At 41.1% G+C, this 16,349-nt stretch overlaps 1 protein-coding gene across 2 annotated transcripts; it reads right to left on the bottom strand.

The window, feature by feature from the left end:
• Positions 1 to 1,946: 1,946 nt before the first annotated feature.
• On the bottom strand, positions 1,947 to 16,349 carry ZRSR2 (zinc finger CCCH-type, RNA binding motif and serine/arginine rich 2). Of its 2 annotated transcripts, none has more exons than XM_088160223.1 (11): positions 16,263 to 16,349; positions 14,406 to 14,485; positions 14,173 to 14,269; positions 13,766 to 13,874; positions 13,398 to 13,484; positions 11,122 to 11,160; positions 8,925 to 9,040; positions 5,826 to 6,039; positions 3,509 to 3,564; positions 3,219 to 3,328; positions 1,947 to 2,574 (listed from the first exon to the last, which is right to left on the bottom strand). In XM_088160223.1, the coding sequence occupies exons 1-11, from the start codon at positions 16,307 to 16,309 to the stop codon at positions 2,093 to 2,095; spliced, it is 1,437 nt and encodes a 478-aa protein (XP_088016349.1). In that variant the 5' UTR covers positions 16,310 to 16,349; the 3' UTR covers positions 1,947 to 2,092. The 2 variants fall into 2 exon arrangements, with proteins under 2 accessions (XP_088016349.1, XP_088016350.1); XM_088160224.1 differs by having other exon boundaries at positions 14,173 to 14,266.

The raw sequence follows: 16,349 nt of genomic DNA, 5'->3' as shown, positions 1-16,349 counted from the left end.
CCACTCCACCACTTTTACTTAAGCTGGACAGCTGAGTGTGCTGGGATAATGCTCCGTGACATCTGGAGCGGGACACAGGGTGCAGAGTGTCTGCACAGGGACAAGGCAGCTGTCCCCCCAGAGCTGTGGGCAGCGCAGGGAATGGAGGATGGAACCGGCTTGCTGGTGGCCAGCTCCACCAGAGTTTGCTGCATGCAGTGCAAGCGACCCAGCGAGACAATTGAGCAGCTATAAAAAAACCAGAAACCTCAGGGAAAATTTGTTTCTAAGGCGTGGTGAGGAAAAGGTACATTATAAGAAACTGGCAGTAACAAATTTCTCAAATGGAATTAAAAACTTAGTGCTGTCTATCCTTTGAAATATGCCTTTTAAAAAAGTTATTATTTCAAAAGTTATGCTAATTAATTACAATTCTTACATCTGTAAATAACTAAAACATTTAATCAAATTAACTAAACTACAGCTCTGCCTACAGTAATGATAATATATAGTGAAAGTCGGGTTTGAACTGAACATCACTTTTGCTGTATTACTCCATATTGGACAAGTTACACATGAAGAAAGAAGGAAAAACATATAATCAGCATGCTAGGTGCACTATGCATTTAGAAAAGCAAAAATATATATATATATCATGTCCAGAAGCAATGTTCACTTGATCTTAACTAACCTGGGGTAAAAGGTTCTTGCTGTGAGGAATACTGGTGGTAAAGTTCAGAAACCCAGATTTTCTAAGGGAGTTGTAATGAATTCCTGTTTGGGAGCACTTCATGCCTGCTTTCTAACTCATGGGGTCTGATTGTTTCTCTGAAGGCAGGAGCCCAGTTCTTTGTAGAGGCTAAAGACAGGGAGGTATCTCTACAGACCATTAGGGCACCTTGCACCTTTGCTGCCACAAGCTCTCTCCAAGTGTCTGAAGACACTGAGGTGCCCAAGTTAAAACCTGAAGATAAGCCACGTGAAATACAGTACATCTAACAGCACAAATCTTTTAAATAAAAGTGAAAAAATATTGGTAAGGGTTATCTAACTGCAGGTACTTCGCTAATGTAGCTGTCACTTCAAGAAGGTTTTGTCCAAATAATTTTATGTACCCTACTCTTCACCTTGGCCGTAGGAAAGCAAGGCAGTAGGGTGCCTTAAGCTATTTGTAAAATAAACCCAAAAAGGTTCTAAGTCAAGTCCTCCTCTCCCAAAACCATGAAGTATTCTTTCATGTATAAACCCTTCAGTTTTTTCAGCTACTCTGCAGTCATCTTGACTGAGCCTTCACAATTGTCTTTGGTTCCCAGATGGACACTTTCCACCGCTCCAGCACAAGTTATGCAGGTTGTTTTCACCTACAAAGGGTGTGCAACCAAGAGGTATGCAAAGTATTTCTAGCCTCACTCGAGGATTACAGTTGCATGGTCTCTGTTCTGACTTGGGGACTAAGGTACTGAATAAAATGATTGTTTCTCTGTGTACTTGCTACTCGGTTTTAGTCCCGACAAGCAATCAGCTCAGCAGCTCAGTCAGGGCTGAGAAAAATCCAACACTCATGACCAAAAAGCTCCTACTGGGCAAGTACTGTACAATCAAACAGTGATGTCTTTGAGATCCCTTTTCTCCAACTCATAAAACGATTATATTTTCCTTGTCTAGAAAGCAATTTCCGATAAACAGATGAAAAATACAAATGGCAGTCATGTACACAGACCGGGATCTGCAGTGTGCTGGGGTGTGAATTTAGTGCACACTGGCTGTTCTGTACTAGCTCCTTACAGGAACAGTAAATACTTAACATTCACACAACAGGAATAAGCATATACCAAAGAGGCTTCACTTCTCTATTTGTACTCAGTGTGCATCCAGATGTTGCAGCAGTTCAGAGGGACAAAGTAGCTAGAGTACTTGACATTCACACCTTCTATAGGACTTAAAACTTAATTTTCTCAAGCTTCGCACACAGTAAACTACGTTCCTTTATTAGGAAGAAACATTTTAATGTGCAAGAACACTTTATTTGAAATTCAAATATATCTGGTGCCCTGTTAGGAAGATTTCTTTGTCAGCTCTATTTTTATCAATTAGTGATTTCTGAAAGTAATTCTCACTTTGTTTTGGGAGTTTCACTATTTTTTCCTCTGCTGCTTGATCTCTTTTTACCCCTGCTCCTGGATCGAGAGGAACTCCTGCTTCTGCTCCTGCTGCGTGTTCGACTGTGACTCCTGCTGCGACTGCGGCCTCTTCTCTTCCTGCCCCTGCTGTGAGATCTCCTCCTCTCACGGCTTCTGGACCTCTCCGACCGGCGCCGCCTCTTGTTTTTGCGGCGATTCTTTTTTCTCTCGGATTCTCCGTTTCTGCGGTAGGAATGGTCTGGGCTCGGGCTGCCCCTTCTCCTGGACCGGCTGTAATAGTCGTCACGATGGCTCGATCTGTTTCTCCTCTCAGAGTTTTTAGACAACTGATGAGTCCGTTCAGGAGAAATACGTATGTCTCTATTGGCCTCCCAAAACTCGTTGTTTGGATTTTTGAATACGTGAAGAAAATTGCAGTGTTTCCCTCTTGGACACTTCTGCCTCTCAAATAAGCCTGCAACAGATTAGGGTTTGCTTTTTTATGAAGCAGACCTATTAAATCTCTTTCTTCATTATGTACCAACTGGAAGAAACATAATAAACTGAATTTTGCTTCTCCAAACAGAAGAACATGCATCTGACCACCTATCAATTTAACTCACACAAGATTTATTTTCACTGTGTACTTTTCTTGCAATTAGCTTTTTAACTGCTATGAAGATTTGGTTTTAGCTTAGAACAAACTTAACTTCATTTAATTTCATTTAATTTTATTTACCTTAATGTAAGAAAGTAAATATAGATAAGTCACATGTTATATTTACTTCTCAGAACTGTTGACAGTCCAGAAACTGCTGCTGCCTCTCAAGAGATAAATTAGTACTTCCTGGAGTTTCACCTTGAGATTAATATTTCCAAGGCTAGAATCCAAACCTTTTTTTCTAGATCATGGTAAATCCACTAGAACAATTCAGCCACTTACATGACATGGTGAAATACTCCCTTTCTTTCCTGATCTACACAAGCAAGTTAGCACATTTGTCTTCCAAACAGCAATGAATACAACATTACGCAGATCTGAAAGCTACAGCCTAATCCTCTTTTTCACTTCCATGAGTGAGTACTCTTCAGTAACACATTCTCTTTTCCAAGACTCACCACATATGGCAGTTTTCCACCTCGTCACAGGACAGAATTCACAATGAAGCTGTCTGCCTGCATACCATCGTCCACTGAACAGAGCCAGAGCTGCCTGACAGTCCTTCTCCCTTTAAAAAGTAAAAATAACAGATGGCATTACCATCACATAATCATTTCAGACACCCCTTACCGATTTTGGGCTCCCACTACAGTATGAGAATGAACTGCATGGATGACACAAACACTTCTTATTCATTACTAAACTCTGCAGTTTAGTTCTAACACTTGGTAAGACTGTGAGTACTTACGACTGGTACTGGACGTACACGTTTCCTCGCAGGTGAGGCTCATAGTTGCAACTGACCTGAAGGGATGGAAACATGAAGTGAGGGCAGTGGAAGGTTTATGCTGTACAGCAGCTCACACATTCTGAGTTGGGCAATTCTCATTTATGACAGGTCATCCATATCAAATTAGAGATTATGTTTTTCTGAACACTTAGGGTTAACCAAAAAAGAAAAAAACAAACCAAACCAAACCCCCCCAAAAACCTTTCTAGCTTATTTTAACTGTTTCCAGCATTATGCTTTGATTAACTCTGGGACTTTGGCTTCACTTAGTCCACAAGAAAGTTTACACTCAATTTTTTTGCATTTGTCTAGGCCAACCCTACTGTGCAACAGCCAAATCCTGCTCTGACAACAATTAGTAGTATCCTCAAGTGGAAATGAGGGATTCATTACATTAAGAGACTCTAGAGCAATGTATCTTCGCAGCATCCCTGTGAAATGGGTTCAAAAAGCTGAAGACACCATCTTTCACTGTACAGTTGTGAAAAATCTTTTTTTGGTAATGATTTAGCATTCAATGTATATCTAAAGCTCTCAAAAATACACAAATTACCTTTGAAAAAGCTTGCTGCTAGTTACAAAAGATTCTGAAACAGGCAGGTCCAAGCAGGTGGAACCCAGTTCTCCAGGGCAAACTGTGATTCCAGCCTCTGTTGCCCACAGGCCTCTTCCAATATCTGCAGCAAATGAGGTTAGTGGCTCCTTTCATCCCTGAACCATGACTGACCCTTAAGGAATACCTCTTTGTATGTTGGATCAACAAAGGGTTTCAGCCATAATAACAATCACTTGTCTAACTATTAGAGGAACAGAAGTCAAACTACTTGAGATAAACAGTGTCAATACAAGAACAAGTGAGAATGATTTTGCCATAGACATTTTTGGGTAGGAAAAGAACCCTAGAATGTTCTAGGGTAGTGTTTTATTAGTATCTTCCAGATTCTGAAGCAGCTTCCCAGAAAAAGCATCCAGAATAAAACCTTGGCCTACACTGGAAAAGGAGTCAGCTGAAAGAGGGGTGTGTAAAATCTGATTTGAAATGGTCACAGAGTCTCAGCTCACTCACAGTTAAGATCCCTGCAGCCAACATGTCATTCTGAAGCATCTCTAATGTAGCGAAAATGTGCATGAGAATCATCTTGCTGTTGCACAATTCCCTCAGAAGCCAAGGAATGCCATACAAACAATCACAGTGACCCAAGCAGGTGCAGCTTAGCACACCTGCACAAAACGATGATACAAAGCCAAGGACCTGACTTTGCTGATAAGGCTTTTCAAGCCATGCTCCATAGGGAATCTGCATCCTGTCTTCTAGTAGAGGACAACTGACTATTATTCCATGAGTCAAAATATGGAGGGGATGGTCCACTCCTCCAAACAAGTAAAGGTTTCTTACCTATAAAGTTCATTATACAATGAAAACTCACTCTTTCTACTTCCCTCTTTCTTGAAATGCTAATGCCATCTCAGTCCTGAGGCAGCTGTCAGTAGATGAACACAAAAGAAGAAAAGGCACTATGTGCCTCCTGGTGACTGCAGAAAAACACTCAGAAATGGCAAGCAGAAAGAGATGCTCTAATAGATTCTGATATGAGGAGATTGCACCATCCAAGCTGCATATTTTGGGGCAACATGAGACTGTTACACATCATTCATTTCTGAGGTCTCCATTTACAGATCCCTCTTTATCTCCATAACAAGTAAAAATATAAATGGGAAAAAAATCAGTACAAAACACCGAGCAAACTAAATGCACAAAGAATGGATGGCAAATCTCAAGACTGTTTATATAAACTTACCTTTTTTACCTAATTTTTCCTACTGAAATACCTGCTATATTTTCAGTTCATTGTAATCTGATTTTATTTTATTCAGCCAGTCCTAAAATGGCATTGTTTGGGTGTACACTGCAAATACATTTCATACCCCCACTATTTCATTCCTTAGGCCCAAATACAGTAGCTCAGATGTATTTATATTGTCTAACAATCTTAATGGACCCTCTGGGGCTTAGCACAGGATAAGAAAAGAAAGGACTAAGAGATAAGTGGACTGTTGAGCAGTGTGAATAACTTGCAATATGGAAGCACAAGCTTTTGTAACACTTCAGGGGGAATGGGAGAGAAGATTCACCCAGAGTAAGATGGTGCTCTGTAACAACAGTGACAAGTTTACAGGTGACATGAGAAATGCAGTTTGCTGAAAGGACACTGCATAGTTCCCTAGTGCACACAGAATTTCTCTTAAGGCTCATAAAGTGCACTTAGATGCATACCTTGAATTGAACCACCTTCCCCACATTCTGAAATTCAGGGAGCACATCCTCATAGAACTCCAGGAACTGCTGGTAGGTCTCCTCGTCGCTGTACTCCAGACTGGCATCTGTGTCATAGTCGTCTCTCCGGCACTGCTCCATGCCAAAAGTGATGAACATCCCTCGCACGAGCAGTGTCTTGCTAGATGTGGGGTAGTTATGCTTGCGAGAACACCTGGACAGGTGTAGTAAAGAAAGGAAATTGGAAAGATTGGCACTTGCAGCACAAAATACACTTGTTGAAGCTTCAAACATTTGGCATTTTCAGTAACAGTTATAATAAAAGAAAAGCCATTAGTGGAAGATCGAAAGATTTGGTTTAGTAATTGAAATATCCTGGAGTTAGTTTGTACATAACCTTAATGCTTCCTTAATGCCATTAACAAACATATTCTTGCTTAAGAAAGCAGAACAAGAAAAGCTATAGATAGCAGTGTCAAAATGAGAGCTGAAAGAATTTCTTTTAGGCTACTAGGGTTAATGTGTTCCAATTTTCTGAAGGGCTTAAAAGATTTCAGAAGTCTTTCTATAAAGAGATCTTAAAGCAAGGCCCTGCTCTTCTTTTTGCATAGAACAACCCTCATCATATGAGGGAAGAACAGCACATTTAGACCTGCACCTAGATGAGTACAAGACTGGTATTTTTCCACTTCTAACAAAAAAATCCCAAACCAAACCAAACAAACAAACCCCCCCAAAACCGAAACAAATTAAAAAACCCAACAACAACAACAACAAAAGATTCTTCTAAATCAGTTGAATCGTAATCTGCATCTTCTTGGCAGCCATAAAAGTATTAGATGTCCCTCACCATCCATCATACTCAGGCTACCTTGCTAACATGCTGAAATAGAGTTCTCCCCTAGACACCTTTAGATCAGTAAGAACACAGATATTCTCCATCTTTATTTCACTGTGCTTTATGATTCCCATTCAATACGTCCCCAAGCAACTGGGTCATGCACTCTTCAACATATTTCTCCTTTTCAAATGACATGATGAGAAAAACAGCCAGACTAGTCTAGTCTCTATGTCACTGGACAGCACAGACGAACTGCAGGGAGGTCATGTCTCAAAGTGGACAATTACAACCCAGACCTCAGCTAAGAAGTTTCTCTGTACCCAGTAAGTCAGAAATGGACTCTCACCTTCTGGCTGACCCCTTAGACTTCAAAAAGCAAACAACAACAAAAAAAGTCCATTTTCCAACTCCAAAACTAAACCACGAGACAATTAATTCGATGGTTATATTTTTTTACATTTTAGAAGCTGCTTCCTTTTGCTGTTCAATTTCAGTAACAGAATACAAAATATTAAACCCACCTAATATCATCTGTACACAAAATGATAGTCACATGACAGAGCAAAAGGAACCCCAAGGAAAATGAATGACCCAAGAATCCCATATTACTGCAAAATGTTAGGGTTTGAATTACCAGGGAAATTGGTAGTAGCAAACTCAGCCAGTTTTAGCTTCTTCAAGACCTAATGATCTTTGACAAGATTCAGCAGTTATTTGTTGGTAACACTGGTTGTTAGTTTTTCACAACTTCTTCCAATCCATCCTTCCAGTCCTACCCTAGCTGTACTAGTCCTTCTACTTAGACAGCACCAGATGTTGAAATGACCAGATTATGAAGGAAGCAGGTATGTGAGGAAAAAGAGAGATGAAAGAGAGGTAGCTGAGATCAACAGGGGTGAAAGAGGAAGGGCAGAATATGATGTTTCTCAGTATTTATTTTCCAAGGGTTATTCATAGTTCAAATGAAAAGTTCAAAGCAAAACTGAATTTTATGCAATCAATAAATAATCCATGGAGGTTATCTCCATTAAAGACCACTGAAACAAAAATACTGCAAAGATTACAAAGACTCAGACATTTGAAAAAAAAATGCTGTCTGCAGTGACATAGCTGGTGAAATTTTTATTATGGAATTCAACACGTATTTCAGAATAGAAAAAAAAAAAAAAAAAAAAAAAAAAGATGTGAACTTGAAGCTTCCATATAGTTGAATTATAGTTGAATTTTCTTATAATTATCCACAGCATACATCACACCAGAACAAATTATTCCCAGGATAAAAAAAAACTACAATAGCTAGACCACACATTTCAGTGACACAAGTTAGTAAAATAACCTTCTAAGTTTTTGCTGAAGATGCATGTAATAAATATGAGTCCTTCCCTGCTAAGCTGTTGCTTCTCCTTAGCACAAAAAAAATCTGGAATTCTCAAGCCAGAAGGTGCATTTGGGTCATCATTGTTCGTGGTCACTAATGAACATAAACTCCTTTATACTTCTGGCTTCCTCTGCATCCTCTGGGAACAAGTTTGCCATTTGTTTCATATGACAAAGTCTTTTCTTTTTCAAAGCTGGTAAACATTCTGAGACACCTGACTAAAATGCAAATAATCACTGCCACCCTATTCCTAAGTTTGCTGCTCATCTACAACAGTCGTCTTCCATCCCCATCTTTGAAAGCAGAGTCTGGACTTGCAAGCCACTTCTGCAGAGGTGTTGCTCATGTCTTATCATCCTAATGAGCTTCTCTGCTCTTGCCTTTTACTACACTTCCCCCCTGAGATAGGGACACCCTGTCAGTGTACCAGAATTACAACTGAATGTATCACACATTTAAATAGTGAGAACTCTGGAAGCTACCTGACAACTTTCCCAAGTGTGCAGATTTACCTTAATTTAATTTAGTTCATTTGGGATTTGAACATATGCAAATTAGAAAATATAAAAAAACTAGCATCTGACATACCAGATCTGTACTAATAGCAGACCATATACATTCTCTCACAATGTATCTGTGCATGAGTCTAAGCTAAGGAAAACTCAGTCTGACCAGTGTAACCAGAATGCACCATCAATAATATACTATAACAATAAATAGCTCAATTCCAGCCAGGCAATGCTCTGCTCTCAATCCACACCCAAATACACAGAAGTATTTTATGCAGCAATTTTTCCTCAGTTTGCTCATGACCTAATTAAGTTGTCTCTGTTTTATCTCCCCAACACACTTCTATCCTAGTAAATATTCAATGGATTACCTGTCTCCAAATCGGCAGGAACCTGTTTTAATATAAAATGGGCAATTTGCTCTATCCTTCTCTGTTCCCAGATTCTCTGGGGGCTCTGGATTATGCCAACTCACACCATTCTCCAGCTGTAGAAGAAACATTAAAATAGACAGAAGTTAGGAAACAGTAAAGAAACGGAGTGTCAAAAATAAAACTTAACAACTGAATTCACATGCAGTTATGAGCACTATGTTTCTACAAGGCAAGCTGAACCTATTCAAAGCATTGTTTTTCAAAGCTGCCCTGTGCCTTGGGTCTCATTTTATACACCTGTGCCTTGGTTTTAACCCCAGCTGGCAGCCAAGCCCCACAGAGCCACTTGCTCACAGCCCCATCAAGGGAGATCAGGGAGAGAATGGAAGGGTAAAAGATACAAAATTCATGCATTGAAATAAAAACAGTTGAAGAGGGAAAGTAAAAGCCAGCCACACAAACAAAGCAAAACCAGGAACTGGTTCACTGCTTTCCATGGGCAGGCAGGTGTTCAGGAGAGCAGGGCCCACCATGTGTAACAGTGACTTGAGAAGACCAACTCCATCACTCCAAATGTCCCCTCCCTTCCTTCTTCCCCCTACTTTATATACTGAACATGATCTCAGATCATCTGAAATATTCCTTTGGTCAGTGGGGGTCACAGCTGTGTCTCCTCCTGAAAAACCTCTGCCTCACACACCTTCTGCCTCTTCACCAGTGTGGCAGTAAGAGAAGCAGAAAAGGCCTTGGGTCTGTCTAGGTCCTGCTCAGCAATAACACATCTCCACATTTTCAACCCCATCCTAAGTGTAACTGCAAAATGAAGCCCCATACCAGCCGCCATGAAAAAAAATAACTACCCCAGCCAAAACCACTACAATCTGGAAGAGAGAAAGCTAGGACTATTTACTTATTTTTCTCTGAAACAGCCCAAAGCTCAGCAAGCTCATCATTATCACTGTTATGTACATCTAGAAAAGGCTAAAATAAAAATTAACCCGCCAAAGGCCAGAATTTTAAAAATTAAATTCATAGTTAGCACTGCAAGTAAAAGTGTCCATAGTGATCATCTTGGGTCATTAAGATTTCTGTAATTCAAAATGGCCTCACCAAGTTGCAAGCCTTGAATGACTACAACCAACACACATATTTAAGAATGAATTTTCTTTCTAACCAAACAATCTGTAAAGCTGACAGGCCTAAGTTCTCATTTTAAATCAACTGAAAATTCTTTTTATTCACAAGCAGCATTTGACCCAGCTACCAATTCTGTTCATGACTTGCAGCCATGATATTTTATCACCAGAACAGCCCTGTTATGTCAGCAGTAACTGAACCCTGAACTGATACTCTAATGCAGTCTCTAACATACCACATTTCTGACTATTCCTCTGCAGACATGACTGCTAATGCATCTTGAGCTCTGGGCAGGCAGCAGTTCAAAGCAGTTTCCTACTCATTTTATGAAACAGATTTCCTACCTAAAGAACTGTTTAAACATGATCTGGAACCAAATGTAACTCCAGTGTAGCTATGGCATTCAATAAACAGTGGATAGCTAGGTCAAAACTTATTTTTCAAATTCATGCAATGGTTTAAACAGCAAGTTTAATCATGTGACAGAGATAAAAAGCCAAATTATTCTTTAAGGCAGTCTCTAAGATTCAAATGAAAACTGCAGTTTTCTTTTCTACACACTGCCAGCTTGGGATCCATGCTCTTGCAGGCATCCAAGCAGTCAAGCTTCTCCCTCCCCCACCTTTTTTTCTTTCCCTTAAGGATCTGTGCCCTCCTCCACCACTGAATCCTCTTATTTAGAGCCTGACATCTGCTTAAAAAGACAAGTTTATCTTGCCACCCAGGACTGACAGATTTATTTAGAATTACAATTCACAAATAAACCACCATGCATAGTGTTTTTTAACAGCACACAGCAGTATTTCCAGGTTCATTTTGACTCAGGTCTCCTGAACAGTCATCAGCATGCACAACTGCACTGCCACCAACCAGCCAGAAATATGCTTAATTATGTTCCACCCAGTAAATAATTGTTTACAGCTCATGCAAGCCACTATATATTAAATTTATTCAGGCCATTAGGTTCTCGAGAGCAGATGGACAGCATGCTAGAAGGCAAACACCGGATGGAGATTAAATTACTTTTCAGTTATTTTTTCAGAAAGTCTGAGCATACCTGGCTTTCAGCTTGATCCAGCATCCTCTGCACAGCTGCCTATAAATGGTGCAAACACAGGACTAGTGAAAACCCTGAGGACACACAAAACATCTGGTTTCTTTAGTTAAGAACCTAATTTACAATGCTCAGTGATTATGCATAATGAAAGTGTGATGGGGTTTGCTTTAAAAACAAGAGATTTACTTTGGCTCTGTAGCAATTCATGTACTACAAAGCTGTTAAAGGATACATCAGACAAGACCCTCACACAGATGATTTTCTAAATTATATGATAGACAACATAAAAGTTTAATTTTCTTTTTTAAAACTACCATTGGACTATTGATGCTTAAATCTATCTCCTGCTCTAGTACACAGCCTGGTTACAGGTAAGTCCATATTCATTTAGTTGCACGAAATGTTTTAACTTACACATTTTATGGAACACAGAGAAAAATGCAAGGCTTAGTGAGCCTCTGTTAAAGCAAGAGAAGTAATTGGTAAGAAACATCATAAGTTAGCCATATTTAGCCTTCCAAATACAGGAAAACAATGAGGATATTTTTTCCCTTCCTTTTTCTAAGTGGGCTGAGCAAAACAATACCACTCTCCAAAACTAGCTGGACACTACTTCTAATAAATTGTTCTATGAAGTTCCTAGGAAAAAGACATTTAAAGATAATCAATACAAGAAAATATGCTAGGACTGGTTTAATTTGGAAGAGAAATAATTAAATTAAAAAGAACAAATAAAAATTTAAAAATGCAATTCAAGATGAGGTCCCAGACAGCATCTGGTACTGATCACCAAGAATGTCAGATATAACGAAAACAAAGAAAATAAAACAGAGCATACAAACAAAACTCACCGAAGCATACAAACAAAAAAACCACGAAGTCAAAACTACTTCTTCAACCTCTCCAAAAAAAGCCTCAAATCACTACCACCCATCAAAACAGAAAATCTATTTCTTCATTTTAGGGAGGGAAATTACTTTTTTCTTGTATCACTGTTAGAATTTGAATAAACTGCTGTTTCAAGACACAGGCAAAATCAATTAAACAACCTTCTGCTGCTAAAATGGGTGGCTCTGCTCCTAGGTGAGTAATCAGTTTCCCTCTGGGTGCCTGTCATTGCTCTGTATGAGCCAATTTAACTCAATATCCTCACAAATAATAGCCCAGAAGAATACAAAGCAAATAATCCAATAACTAAACAAAAAAGAAAGCTGCTTCCGTTCAGGGACACCAGTTATCCCACTGAGGACTTAGTCAAACCCAGACAGAAGGACAAAGGGGGGAATAAAATCTTGCTGTTGTCATGTTTCAACTCTATACAAACTGTATCTCAACCCTAAATAAAAGGCAGGAGCATTGTTTTCTCTCCCTACTCTGCAAAGAGAGAAATGGACACTTGAACACCAGAGGAAGTAAGAAGAAGGAAGGAAATACAGTAACTGCTGTTCTTTGGCATCCCTCATTCAAGTGTTACATAATCAGCGGCACAACCAACTATTAACTGCAGAGCCAGAACTGTCTGCTCGTGGTTCTTCTCCTGCTGTGGCTATCAGACACAGCTGCAAGATACCTCCTAGTGAAACGACTGGAAACTTTGTGATTGTGGAGAATCTAAAATGACCAGATCCTAGAAAGCTTCAGTCGCTCTTCAGTGGCAGTAAGAGACCAGTCCTCACACTGGATTACTGTATAGGACATCTTACATCCAGGTCACTGAACCTCTAAAACTTAAGAAGAATGTAGCATTAACAGAAATATTATCAATTACTTGTATCTACAATATCATTTTTTATTCCACCCAAGGAGCTCTGAAAAAAGATACGTCCTGTTGGATGAGTCAGGTAAAGAAAAGCAGCAAGACATCTTTTGATTAAGAACTGTGTTAAGGAACAGCAGCAAGGTACTTCCATATCCTCTTTAGGCATTTTCTTCAGCACTGACTGTGTTCAACTAGGACATTAAGGAAGGATTATCTTTAACATATGATGCAGAAAGTGAACTTATATTAACCTGTTTTGACACAGCACCTTCTTATTTACCTGATGTAAACAATTACATATTGCGAACAACCAGATGCATTAACAAGAGTTACATTTCAGTATACGGACCCCCTGGATGCTCTTTAACACGGAGTAATGGTTTAGGAACTTAGACAGAATGGCTTAAGTAATGCATTTGCTAATTATAACAAAATCCCTCTTCAATGTGTATAACTGTTGCAGCTGATCATGTCACAGGATACAGAACATGTATATCCTCCCACCACCAAGAATCACCTCTCTCTCTCTCTTCTCCTGTTGCTTCTGCTGTGCCACTTCTCTCTCTTTTCTTTGCTGCTCTTCCCATTCTTCTTTGATCTTCCTCTTTATAATAAAAAAATAAATTAAGGAACAGTGCTTTACAATCAAAGTCAACACTACTATGTTGCATTACAACTCCCTGACCATGAAATTTTCATCCAGTCAGAAGCAACTAAATCTCTGACAAAAACCCTTTTAGAAGTTTTCTTCTCTTTTCAATTTTGCTTTTCTATACAAAAGAGGGGAGAATCTATCAAACACATCAGCATCACAAAATAATAGAAGTTATTACACTAAGTCTACCTTGTTGCCAAGAACAACTGTAAGACTTTACATCTTTATACCTCTTCTTCTTCTTGACGCTTTCTTGCAGCCTCTTCTTTTTCTTTCTTTAGTTTGAACTCTTCTTGGGCCTTTTCTTCTCTCAGCAACCACTGCTCATGTAGTTTTTGTCTACCAAAGAAACCAGACACCATTTAGACCACCGACTTAAGGACTACCCATGACTGTCCTTAATGCAACTGTCATAAATACAATTCAAATTTATTACCACAGTAATAACTGCAACTTGTCTTATTTCAAAGAAAAAATTCCATAGGAATCACTCAGGCTTTAGACAAAAGGACTGTGTAGCCTAACATCTTCAACAGAGATTGTGTTTCACAGAATATATTCAAATTTTTCAAAGTATTAAAATGGAATTGATTACAAAAATGTTTATTGCATATATGCCATTTTCTATATTTCTCACCTTTCTGCCTCAAGTTTTTTTTCTTCCTCTTCTTCCTCCTCTTCCTCCACTTCTTCCTCTTCCTCCTCAGACACAGACTCATCTTTTTCTGCAGCTTCTGAGAAAAAAAACTCAATGCATCTACATAACTGCATGCTACAGCCAACACAGATATACAAAATGATGTCTTAAAAAAAAAGAACCCCCAATCACTTCTAGCTAGTTCCACTGCCAGTACCACATATTTCAGTTACCTGAGTCCCTTAGTTTGGCAAGTGCCTGCCGCTTTTTTTTCCTTTTCTCCTTCTTCAGAATAGCTCTGTACTTTTGATGGCTGAAGATGAGAGAACATTACTTATGTTAAAACTGCAAAAGAAATAACTTTTACTGTCAAACAGATAATAATTTACTGTAATGTAAATTATATATGCACCTAATTTCTTTCAGCAATACAAAATCCTACAAACTGCAAAATTAGCAGGCAATTATATGAAACAGTAACTCCAGAGCAGCATCTGATGTGATGATTAAATCTATAAATCTGTGGCTGTACTGTTCAGACTTGCTGGGCAGCAGCAAGAAGACACCATACACAGGGGTCTCATCTTTTTTGAGCTCTGCAGTATTCGACATCATCACCAACACCACGAAATCTCCTTCAGCTCCTGAAACTTGGTCACTAGATAAGATACAGGAGAAAAACTTGGGGATCTCCTACCCTACAATTTTGGTACACCTTTCAGCACATATTAGTCTTTCTTTTACAGGACATTAAATTTCAGGTCCTTTCTTTTCTCCTTTGATATTCTCCACAGGCAGCAGTCTCAATGCACAGCTAACAAATCACACTCACAGCCCCCACAGACAATGCTCAGCACTGCTCTTCTTCTACACAAGCTTGGCCAGACTCTTCCTTGCTTGTCTGACAGCTGGGAACAGCTGCCTACAAGCAGCACCATGTTTTCACTGTGGTTAAAATGCCTCTAATGTCTAAAAGCCTTTTCACATCAAGGTCTTTTCTGTCAAGTTTCATTCTACCTTTCTTCTTCCTAGCCAGGTCATAATGGAGAAATAGGAAGGAGGGATGATCTTCAGCTCTTGTCATTGTGCCACGCCAAATGCTGATGGGACAGCAAAACTTTCTCCTTTTCCCTTTGAGTGTGTAATTTTAAAAGATTCCACAAGTGTAACTCAGCCAGCCAGAACTTCACCCAGATCTCCAATTCTGTTCAGGATTGCTCACATCCTCACCACCTGCACACCTGTGTGTGCCAAGGTGACACCACAGTGCTTGTCCCGGCAGCAGTGCCTGCCCGCACAGACTGGTGTCTCCACCTGTCTGACCCGGCCAGCCTGGCCACTTCTCACCTCGAGTCCCTGCCTGAAATGGATGGCATCTCTCAGTAGGTGCCTGGGACTGACAAGCGAGAAGTTCCTTCCCAGTTCCCTGAGAACTTCTTTTTCTTAAAACCCAAGGAAGGAAGGGACGGAGGAGCTCCCTTTACTCCCAAGGCCAGCACACGAGGAGGTGGGCACACAGCTGACACGCAAGAAGCAGCGGCGCCCAAGCCGCTCCAGGGCTGGGGCTCGCCTCTCCCCCTAGCCGCCGACACCGGATCAAGGCCTTGGCAAGCACCTGGAGACCCCGACCGGGGAATCCCGTTGTGAGCATGGCTGCCCCGATCCAAAGCCTCCGCGGCGGGGCTGGACAGGGCTCAGCCCGGGCACGCACATACCCATACCGCTGCCTCCCCAAGCCGCGGCCTTTGCTGCTCCTCACATCACCCAGAGCCGCCGCTGTCCCGCCCTGCCATAGCTCGGGCGGGCAGGCACGGCGGCCCCGCTCCCCCTGCCGCCGCCGGGCTCGCTCGCCGCCCTCAGCGCGGCCGCGCTCCCATCCCGCGAGCCACCGAGCCCAGTCCCCCCGTCCCGCCGGGCCACGGCCGCGCGGAGCTGCGCCACTGCCGGGCCCGGCCACGGGGCGGCCTCAGCCGCGGCCGTCGTACGCTCGGGCGGTCCCGGCCAGGACGGGACCGCGACTCTCTGCAGGGACCCGCGGGACCTTCCCCTTGCCCCGAGGGGTCCCGGCCCCGGCCTGGCCGCAGCCTCACCTCGGCTTCCCCAGGGGGGGCTCTGGCACCAATATGGGCGCCGCCATCTTGCGGTACCGACGGGACGTCACGTGACCCCGCGGCGGA

The sequence above is a fragment of the Sturnus vulgaris genome, chromosome 2, assembly GCF_052056855.1.
Source record: "Sturnus vulgaris isolate bStuVul1 chromosome 2, bStuVul1.hap1, whole genome shotgun sequence".
In the NCBI taxonomy this organism is placed as follows: Eukaryota; Metazoa; Chordata; class Aves; order Passeriformes; family Sturnidae; genus Sturnus; species Sturnus vulgaris.
This window is presented reverse-complemented; position numbering and strand designations above follow the sequence as displayed.